Genomic DNA, 10,980 nt, shown 5'->3' with positions numbered 1-10,980 from the left:
TTTTCTTTCTTTCTTTCTATCTCTCTCACACTCTCTTTCTTTCTTTCTTTCTTCTTTATTTTTGAGACAGAGTTTTGCTCTTGTTGCCCAGGCTGGAGTGCAATGGTTCAATCTTGGCTCACTGCAACCTCTGCCTCCTGGGTTCAAGTAATTCTCCTGCCTCAGCCTTCTGAGTAGCTGGGATTACAGGCATGCACCACCATGCCTGGCTAATTTTTTTTTTTTCAGTAGAAATGGGGTTTCACTATGTTGGCCAGGCTGGTTTCAAACTCTTGACCTCAAGTGATCCACCAGTCTTGGCCTCCCAAAGTGTTGGGATTATAGGCGTGAGCCACTGTGCCTGGGCCAGGATTTGTCTTTTCTAAGGGGCCCCATTTTATATGTATTTAATTGCAAATTGTTTCTCAGATCCTTTTTTGTAAGTAAGCATGGTAAACAATAATAGATAGAAATGTAGAGGCAGAGATAGTACAATACATCTCTTCATTACATTATTTTATGTTTTTAAATTTTAGGTTTTCTTTGTTTAATATTTTCCCCTGTATAAGAACACTTTTTTAAAAAAATTTTGAGACAGAGTCTTGCTGTGTTGCCCAGGTTGGAGTGCAGTGTCATAATCTCGACTCACTGCAACCTCCTCCTCCCGGGTCAAAGCAATTGTCCTGCCTCAGGTTCCTGAGTAGCTGGGACTATAGGCTGTGTCACCATGCCCAGCTAATTTCTGTGTTTTTAGTAGAGACAGGGTTTCGCCATGATGGTCAGGCTATTCTTGAACACCTGGCCTCAAGTGATCCACCCACCTCAGCCTCTCGAAGTGTTGAGATTACAGGCGTGAGGTACTGCACCTGGCCAGGAAAGGTTTTTTTGGTTTGTTTGTTTGTTTGTTTTTTTAAGTGGGAAGACTGATTGTTGTGGTGATCAGTCACAGGAAATAAATTTATCAGAATTGATTTTGAAAACATTTCCTAAGCACCCATTCAGTGTGAGATAATGGGAGCTTCAGGAGCCACCCTTGGCTCAAAGCCCTGCTCACACTTTGATTGGAGTCATCAAGGGTCCCAGGGAATGCGTAGGGCACTATTAGAAGGATGACAGTCTCGTCGGGGACCCCAACCTGCAGCCTGGGACTTCTCTTGGTAGCTCTCCAAGCTACTGCTGATACCACAGCCGTTTCCATGAGTCGGCGGGGGCCTTTCAGAGCACAGGTTGGCATGTGTGTCTGCTGCAAAAGAGACTAGAAAAGGCCAGGGGACGCCATTCCCACTCTACTCTCAGACGTCACAGTCACTTTACTCCAGTCACACTTCCAGGTGAATTAAAAAGTTGCTCCCTTTCATTTAAAAAAAAAAAGGAAGTTTGAGGCTGGGCATGGTGGCTCATGCCTATAATCCCAGCACTTTGGGAGGCCAAGGCGGGAGGACTGCTTGACCCCAGGAGTTTAAGACCAGCCTGGGCAATATAGGGAGACCCCGTCTCTACAAAATAATAATAATAATAATAGCTAGGTGTGGTGGTATGTGCCTGCGGTTCCAGCTACTCAGGAGGCTAAGGTGGGAGGATCGCTTGAGCCTGAGAGATTGAGGCTACAGTGAGCCATGTTTGCATTATGGCACTCCAGCCTGGGTGACAGAGCCAGACCCTGTCTCACAAAAAAAAAAAAAAAAAAAAAAAAAGAAAAGAAAAGAAAAGAAAAAGAAAAAAATTGAGGTTCCCAGTTCTGGGTTGACAGAGAGTGTCCCAAGGTTATAGGAATTCCTGATTTTTTTCCCATGGGCTCAGTGTAAACAAGAAACTTCCTTCTCTATTGGTAATCACATCAAGGCTGTTCCCTTGGGCCATAGAAAGAGATAAATACCTTCTTCAGAATTCACAGGGCCATAAATGCATCACATTCAAATTCCGTTGTGAATCCTATTTTGTGCAGTGATCAAAGATAGCCTTGGTTTATATATCCAAAAGCTAGTTTTCACATTCAAAGATGAGAGACACCTGTTTTGTTTTGTTTTCTTGTTTAAATTAAGGTCTTAGCCTGACCCAAGGCAGATAACTGGGTCTTTAACTTTCCGTGGCTATCTGACGGTATTAAGGAAAGACAGGAACTATAGCATCCCTGCATCCAGACAAAACTGGGAATGGGCTTGGCGTGGTGGCTCACGCCTGTAATCCCAGCACTTTCTTTGGGAGTCGAGGTGGGTGGGCAACATGGTGAAACCTCATCTGTACAAAAAATACAAACTAGTTGGACACAGTGGCACACACCTGTGGTCATAGTTACTAGGGAGGCTGAGGCAGGAGGATCCCTTGAGCCCCAGGGGATCAAGGCTGCAGTGAGCCGTGATCACACCGTGGCACTCCAGCCTGGAAAACACAGTGAGACCCTGTCTCGAAACAAAACAAAACAAAACAAAACAAAACCAAAAACTGGGAATGTTGCCCCTCATTTGAAGAGGAAGAGGAAAGTATTGACCATAATTAATCCATAATTAATCTCTGGGTCAAAGTAGGAGGATATGGAGTGGGGACACAGGCAGCATGACAAGTGTATTTAGCGTGCTTGAACAAGAAGGGCACCATGGTGACTGTCCCTCCCCTGGGAAAAGGTAGCTGACTGATCTCAGCCCAGCCTTCATCCTTACCCACGGTCACTCGCTGTACTTGCTTGGTGAGCGAATCCCACTGGCAAACCTTTTTTGCAGGAATGTCTACGAAGAGTAGAGAGTTGGACGCTTCCATCCACACTGGAGACTCACCACACCGGCAGTTCTCCGGCAAAACACACTCGATCTTAATGGAAGACATGGTCACAGAGGAGATCTATGGAAGGTAACAGAGGTGACTGAGAGGTCATCGCACAGAACAAATAGAGTAAAACACCTGGCTAAGAACTGGCAAGGCCGGATACACCTCCCCCAAATTAGACCAAGATATGAAATGTGACAGGGAGAGACACACGTAGGCAAAAGAAAAGAGCTGATAAGAGAGACCGTGACACATCTTCAACCAACTTACAGTGACGTGTTTCTCAAATGATCTTTTCAAAAGAAAACAAAAAAGCAACACTCTGACCTCCACTCGTTGGCGTTTGTGACCCTCAGAGAACTGGCTGTGGAAATAGTGCAAGGCCGCCCTTTATGTCAATATCCTGGGCCCCAGGGCAGGTCAGGGAGCTGGGCAGTTTGCTCATTGGTGGCCCCTCTGGGTGTCTGCAGGGCACCTTCTGCTCCCCACCTTCTGTTGATGCTGTTGGGCCCCTTCTCTGAGGGTACAGAGGCCAGGGCCCTCCACACTTGCATTTTCTGAGCTACCGTATGTATGTATGTATGTATGTATGTATGTATGTATGTATGTACGTATGTATGTATGTATGTATTTTTCTTCTCCGTGCGGTTGATTTTTATGAACTCCATTTTTAGGACTATGTTCACCAATGAGAACATGCTGAATTTGAATTAATATGCGTTTCCCAACGCAGATCATGGAAGGAGAGGAGAAAAGAACAGCATCTAACCACCCTGGCAGAAACTGACAGCCCCTCTGTGATTTCTTGCTTCCTAGGAAGACACTGGGCCAGTTTGGCAAGGAGTGTTGGACTCCACAGGAAAGGAACATTCTATGCTGGGACTTTAGGCCAGAGACCGTGACCGGTGAACTGGGAGAAGACAGAGAAAAATTATCTGAAAAGAAGAAAAAATCAGATAAGAATCCCATGTGGGAGAGGAAAGACAGGCAATTTTCAAGAGCAATCTTTCTTTCTGCACCTCTGCCCTGAGTAGGTGGTTTCCAGGACACTGCCTGCATCTGTCAGGCACAGTGGCTCAGGCCTATAATCCCAGCTCTTTAGGAGGCTGAGGCAGGAAGATTGCTTGGGCCCCGGAGTCTGGGACTGGTGTGGGCAACATAGTGAGACCTTGACTCTACAAAACGACCAAAAATTAGTTGGGGGTAGTGGTGCGTGCCCGTGGTCCTAGCTAGGACCACCTCGGGAGGCTGAGGTGGAAAGATAGTTTGAGTCGGGGAGTTGGAGGCTGCAGTGAGCTGTGACTGCCACTACACTCCAGCCTGGGCAACAGAGCAAGAACCTGTCTCTAAATAAATAAGTAAAAATTGCTTGCATCTTCATCCTTCTCCGAGGGTAGCTACCTGCCTTGAAGTAAGTGGTCCTACACATGGATGGGCAAATGAATCCAGGAGGAAAAAAAGAAATACAGCTGGGTGCAGTGGCTCACACCTGTAATCCCAGCACTTTGGGAGGCTGAGGCGGGAGGCTCATGTGAGGTCAAGAGTTAGATCAACATGGAGAAAACCCATCTCTACTAAAAATACAGAAAAATCAGCCGAGTGTGGTGGCGGGTGCCTTAATCCCAGCTACTCAGGAGGCTGAAGCAGGAGAATCCCTTGAACCCGGGAGATGGAGGTTGCAGTGAGCCGTGATAACGCCATTGCACTCCAGCCTGGGTGAGAAAGCCAGACTCTGTCTCAAAAAAAAAAAAAAGAAAGAAAAAGAAAAAGAAAAAGAAAGAAATAATGTTTGATCTAATATTTCCTTCAATAAAGTACATTTTAAAAAAGAAACACAACCCAAACCGGTCCCAAATATGAACTGCCTGCATCTTGCAGCAGCATTTGGAATGTTTTCTGGCTATTAAAAATGGCCTGAGGCTGGCATGGCTCATGTGTGTAATTCCAGCACTTTGGAGGCTCAGGTGGGAGGATCATTGAGGTCAGGAGTTCGAGACCAGCCTGGGCAACATTGTGAAACCCCATTTCTACAAAAAATACAAAAAATTAATCGGGCTTAGTGGTTCAAGCCTGTGGGCCCAGCTACTTGGGAGGCTGAGGCAGGAAAATCGCTTGAACCTGGGAGGCAGAGGTTGCAGTGAGTCGAGATTGGGTCATGGCAGTCCAGCCTGGGCGACAGACTGAGACCTTGTCTAAAAAAAAAAAAAGCGGGGGTGGGGAGGGGGAGGTGGGGAAGTAGTGGTTCAGATTCCAAAGGCCTTCATCCTATCAGTCTTAGATAAGGCCCGAGATCAGAGGCACGACTTTTGCAATAGCGACTTTTAACCACATGCTCACTCGGGGAAGCCGGTGGGGAGAGGATGGGGGTGCCAAATGTTTCATTTAGGCCCGGCCCGGTGGCCACAAAGGGGCAGCTGGGCAGCAGGGAGTGGGGACGGGGCGTCAGGTGCCGGTGCTGCCCCGGGTTACCTGTACCAGTGAGAGGCCTCCACAACAATCTGGTAGAGCCGCTGGGGCCTCGGGCGACAGCAATGGCGACAGCGACGGAGAGACCCTGGGAATCTGAAGGTTGAGCCTGCCTCGTCCCTGGCGCAGGCTTCGCAGAGGGCATACCAGCCAGCCTGGCGGAGCGGGACCGGGTCCCCGGGTGGGCACAGGGCAGTCGGTCTCTTGACTGCCCCCGATCGGGAGATCCGGACGAGCGGGTCTGGCTCTGTTGTCGCCGGGGCCTTTCCTTTCCAGGGAGGGGGCGGGGAGGCCAGCCTGGCCCAGGCACTCACCAGGCTGGAGACTTCTTAGCGGCTCGAAGGTCAGGCAGCGGGCCAAAGGGAGGGGAAACGCCGACCCGGACCAGAGGCTTGGCAGGTGGATGGCACGGCCCTGGGACCCCGCCCGGTACCCCTCCCTGTCCAGTCCCCCACGGCTGGAAGAATCCTGCAGAGCTGCCCTCAGCAGGCGCGGGGATGGTGGGTATAGGCTTACGGCTCAGTGAACCTAAACTTTGGAGTTTGGACCAATAGCTAACTTACCTCTTATTGCAACAACAAAAAAAAGTTGTTAAATACCGAACAGAGAGAGACTGGGATGGTTAAACCCAAATAGGTTAAAAAGGAAAGAACAAAGTTTCCCCTCGCCCCATCCTAATGGAGCAGACCCTGGTGGCTGAAGTCCAACTCTTGCAGAAACGTTTTTGGTGGGGGAAGAGGAAAGAATGCATTTCAGTTTCAAATTGTATGGCAAACACTTTCCTCAACAGCACTCAGCTCCTCATCCCCGTTCTCAGCCTAAATGTATTCCTGGTCCTGCAATCTGACCGTCCAGTCTTTCTCTAACTAACCCACATTAAAAAAAAATAGCCAGGGCCAGTGCAGTGGCTCAAGCCCATAATCCCAGCACTTTGGGAGGCTGAGGTGGGTGGATCGCTTGAGCCCAGGAGTTTGAGATGAGCCTGGTAACAAAGGAAGACTTCGTCTCTATTAAAAATTAAAACAAATCAAAACAAACAAACAAACAAAAAAACTGTAGTCCCAGCACTTTGGGAGGCTGAGGTGGGCAGATCACCTGAGGTCAGGAGTTCAAGACCAGCCTGACCAGCATGGTGAAACCTCGTCTCTACTAAAAATACAAAATTAGCTGGGCGTGGTGGCGCATGCCTGTAATCCCAGCTACTCAGGAGGCTGAGTCAGGAGAATCACTTGAATCCGGAATGCGGAGGTTGCAGTGAGCTGAAATTGCACCATTACATTCCACCTGCGCAACAAGGGCGAAACCCCTTCTCAAAAACAAAAAATTATCTGGGTGTGGTGGTGTGTGCCTGTAGTCCCAGCTACTCAGGAGGATGAGGCAGGAGGATCACTTGAGTCCACGATGTTGAAGCTGCAGTGAGCTGTGTTTCTGCCACTGCACTGCAGCTTTGGTGACGGAGTGGAACTTTGTCTCAAAAACAAACAAAAAGAACTCCCTTCCCTTTCTTTGTCTACTTCCTCAGTGCTGATGTCTCCCTGACCTTATCTCGGCCCAGATGTTGCCCCCAGGATACAGGCCAGCAGCTCACCTGAGCTGTCCCAAACCAATCACATCATTTCCCACTAACCTCCTGAGCACTCTGTCTTGGGAAATGGGCTGGGTTTTAGCCCTGACACCTCATGAGCCTCCTCTTCGTCCCTAACTCAAGTCCAGTTAGTCATCAGGTCATAGAATTGTCCCTTTAATGTCCTATGTTGACACTGCCGTAATTCATTCAGGCCTTCCCCATTTCTGTCTTTTTTTTTTTTTTTTCAGGCTGGAGTGCAACAGCGTGATCTTGGCTCACCGCAACCTCCGCCTCCCAGGTTCAAATGATTCTCCTGCCTTAGCCTCCTGAGTAGCTGGGTTTACAGGCATCTGCCACCATGCCTGGCTAATTTTGTATTTTTAGTAGAGACAGGGTTTTTCCATGTTGATCAGGCTGGTCTTGAACTCCGGACCTCAGGTGATCCGCCGGCCTTGGCCTCCCAAAGTGCTGGGATTACAGGTGTGAGCCACTGTGCCTGGCCAGGCCTTCCCCATTTCTTGCCCACATTGTTGTCATCTTCCTGGAGGCCTCATCTCATCCCTGTGGATCTGCTGCCAAAATGACTTCCTAGACAGTGAGTCTTGTAGGGGAGGAGATGTATCTTATTCACTCTCACCTGCCCGGATCCCACCACAGTGCTGACACATAGAGGTTTTTCAACTCTATGCTTTTTAGACCGGGCACTATGGCTCACCCCTGTAATCCCAGTACTTTGGGAGGCTGAGGCAGGAGGACCACTTGAGGCCAGGAGTTTGACACCAGCCTGGGCAACACAGCAAGATCTCGTCTCTATTTTAAAAAAAAATTAGGGCAGGGCACAGTGGCTCATGCCTGTAATTCCAGCACTTTGGGAAGCTGATGTGGGTGGATCACGAGGTCAGGAATTCAAAACTAGCCTGACCAACATGGTGAAACCCCATCGCTACTAAAAAAAAAAAAAAAAATTAGCTGGGCATGGTGGCACATGCCTGTAATCCCAGTTGCTTAGGAGGCTGAGGCAGGAGAATTGCTTGAACCGGGACCCGGGAGGCGGAGGTTGCTGTGAGCCAAGATCGCGCCACTGCACTCCAGCCTGAGCTACAGAGCAAGAATCCATCTCAATAGACTGGACAGGGAAAATGTGGCACATATACACCATGGAATATTATGCAGCCATCAAAAACGATGAGTTTGTGTCCTTTGTAGGGACATGGATGAACCTGGAAACCATCATTCTCAGCAAACTGACAGAAGAGCAGAAGATCAAACACCGCATGTTCTCACTCATGGGTGGGTGTTGAACAATGAGAACACATGGACACAGGGAGGGGAGCACTACACACTGGGGTCTGTTGGGGGGAAATAGGGGAGGGACAGCGGTGGGTGGGGAGTTGGGGAGAGATAGCAAGGGGAGAGATGCCAGATGTAGGTGATGGGGAGGAAGGCAGCAAATCACACTGCCACGTGTGTACCTATGCAACAATCTTGCATGTTCTTCACATGTACCCCAAAACCTAAAATGCAATAAAATAAATGGGGAAAAAAAAGAATCCATCTCAAAAAATAAAATAAAATAAAATAAAATAAAATAAAATAAAAAAAGCTAGCCGGGTGTGGTGGCAAGAGTCTGTGGTCCCAAGTTACTGGGGAGGCTGAGGTGGGAGGATTGCTTGAGTCGGGGAGTTCAAGCTTGCAGTGAGCCATGATCGCGACACTGTACTTCAGCCTGGGTGACAGAGTGGGATCCTGTCTCTAAAACCAAAACAGCAACAACAAAAACTATATGCTTTTTCCTTTTTCTTTCTTTTTTATTTTTTTTTGCTGAGAGGGGTACCTTTATTTTAAAAAAATTTAGTCTTACAGAAAAGTCGCAAGAATAATAGAAAAAAATTCATGATTACCTTTCACCCAGATTCCCCAAATGTTAAGTTTACCACATTTGCTTTATCCTTCTCTCTCTTATTTACATATACATCTATGTAGAATTTTTTTCTGACCAGTTTGGGAGCAAGTTGCAGACCTGATGCTCCTTTACCTTTTAATACTGTACTTCAGTCTGGGTGTGGTGGCTCACACCTATAATCCCAGCACTTTGGGAGGCTGAGGCGGGTGGATCACGAGGTCAGAAGTTCAAGACCAGCCTGACCAACATGGAGAAACACCATCTCTACCTAAAATAAGGAATTAGCCAGGCGTTGTGGCACATGCCTGTAAGCCCAGCTATTCTGGAGGCTGAGGCAGGAGAATTGCTTGAACTTGGGAGGCGGAGGTTGGGGTAAGTCGAGATCGCACCATTGCACTCCAGCCTGGGCAACAAAAGTGAAACCCTATGACAAAAAAAAAAAATACTGTACTTCAGAGTGTGTTTCCTGAAAGCAAGGGCATTCTCTTCCATAAACACACAGCACAATGGTCAAAATCAGGTAAATTATCATTGATACAGGATTATGTATTGAACTCTCACCAATTGTCCAACTAATGTCTTTTATAACAAAAGGAAGAAAGATGTTTCATGCCTAAATCCAATCCAGGGTAAGGCATTGCATTTAGCTGCATTTAGTCCCTTTTCACCTGGAACAGCTCCTCAGCCTTTTTTTTTTTTTTTTTTTTTTTTCCTGACATTGACTCAAAATGTAGAATGTCCTTTAATTTGGGATTCCTTGATTTTTCCTCATGGTTAACTCAGGTTATGCCTTTTTGGCAATGCTACAAAAGTGATGCTGTATCCTTAGCATCTGCAGGCAAACAATGCTGATTTGTTAACTTTAATCATAATATTTGGTTATGAATCTTTTACAATTGGCTGGGCATGGTGGCTCATGCCTGTAATCCTGGCACTTTGGGAAGCCGAGGTGGGTGGATCACTTGAGGTCAGGAGTTCGAGACCAGCCTGGCCAACATGGTGAAACCCCTTTTCTTTTCTTTTCTTTTTTTTCGAGAGACAGAGTCTCACTCTGTGGCCCAGGCTGGAGTAAAGTGGTGTGATCTTGGTTCACTGCAAACTCCACCTCCCGGGTTCAAGTGAACCTGCACCACCACACCTGGCTAATTTTTGTATTTGTAGTAGAGACGGGGTTTCAACATGTTGGTCATGCTGGTCTCGAACTCCTGACTTCGTGATCCACCCGCCTCAGCCTCCAAAAGTGGTGGGATTACAGGCGTGAGCCACTGTGCCTGGCCTGTGAAACCCCATTTCTACTAGCTGGGTGTGGTGGCACATGCCTGTAATCCCAGCTACTAGGGAGGCTGAGGCAGGAGAATTGCTTGAACCCAGGAGGCAGAGGTTGCAGTGAGCTGAGATCATGCCACTGCACTCCAGCCTGGGTGACAAGAGTGAGACACTGTTTCAAAAAATAATAAATAAAATGTAAAAATAAAGTGTAGTCACAGCACCCTACAATGGACCCCGAGCACACAGGTCCTTCAAACTTGTGGGGTGTCTCTTCTTGACCTCTGTCATGTCCTGGCCATGTTCTCTACTTCTTGACTTTGAACTTGCTATTCCCTTTTCCTAGAACACTTTTCTCTGACCATTAATCCAATGCTCCCCTCTGCACTAGACTAACTCCTAAGAGTCAGCTGAATGTCCCCTCCACCGGGAAGACTTCGCTGACCCTCCTGGCTCTCTGACCTATTGCTCTGCCAGGAGTGCCTCTTTATGTTTTATTACATTACTCATCACACTGAGATCCATTGGTTTATCTGTCTCTCCTGCTTCATCAGGAACTCTCTCAGGGTACATCAGGATCTAGGATTACAATATAAGTGCTCTTTATTCGAAGACCACCTGCAGTCAAACAAATCTGGGTTTATTGACTCCTTATAGTGAAGAGGGAGAACACACACCACGGGGTACCCTGGGACGTCTCAGTAACAGGCCGTTAGAAAGAACCCACTATAGGCTGGGCACAGTGACTTACGCCTGTAATCCCAGCACTTTGGTAGGCAGAGGTGGGCAGATCACTTGAGGTCAGGAGTTCGAGAGCAGCCTGGCCAACATGGAACACTGTCTCTACAAAACATACAAAAATTAGTCTGTGTGGTGGTGCATGCCTGTACTGTAATCCCAGCTACTTGGGGCAGGGCGGGGGGGGACTGGGGCAGGAGAATCGCTTGAACCTGGTGGGCAGAGGTTGCAGTGATCAGATATCATGCCACTGCACTCCAGCCTGGGCAACAGAGCGAGATTCATCTAAAAAAAAAAAAAA

General features: G+C 47.8%; 1 protein-coding gene across 2 annotated transcripts in view; it reads right to left on the bottom strand.

Moving 5' to 3' along the window:
• The window catches only part of RGN (regucalcin), a 16,050-nt gene extending 10,360 nt beyond the window's left edge, over positions 1-5,690 (bottom strand). The window contains exons 1-2 of one of the 2 annotated variants that reach the window (XM_032258516.1): positions 5,520-5,690; positions 2,637-2,814 (exon numbers count right to left, since the gene is read on the bottom strand). In XM_032258516.1, coding sequence (XP_032114407.1) covers positions 2,637-2,799 — 163 coding nt within the window. In that variant the 5' untranslated portion in view covers positions 2,800-2,814; positions 5,520-5,690. The other variant, XM_032258515.1, reaches the window with a different exon arrangement.
• Between the last annotated feature and the right edge of the window lie 5,290 nt (positions 5,691-10,980).

This window comes from Sapajus apella, unplaced genomic scaffold (assembly GCF_009761245.1).
Source record: "Sapajus apella isolate SASKATOON/1434 unplaced genomic scaffold, GSC_monkey_1.0 scaffold103, whole genome shotgun sequence".
NCBI classification, from domain to species: domain Eukaryota; kingdom Metazoa; phylum Chordata; class Mammalia; order Primates; family Cebidae; genus Sapajus; species Sapajus apella.
The sequence above is the reverse complement of the archived record's forward strand: the minus strand, read 5'-3'. Positions and strand labels throughout refer to the sequence as shown.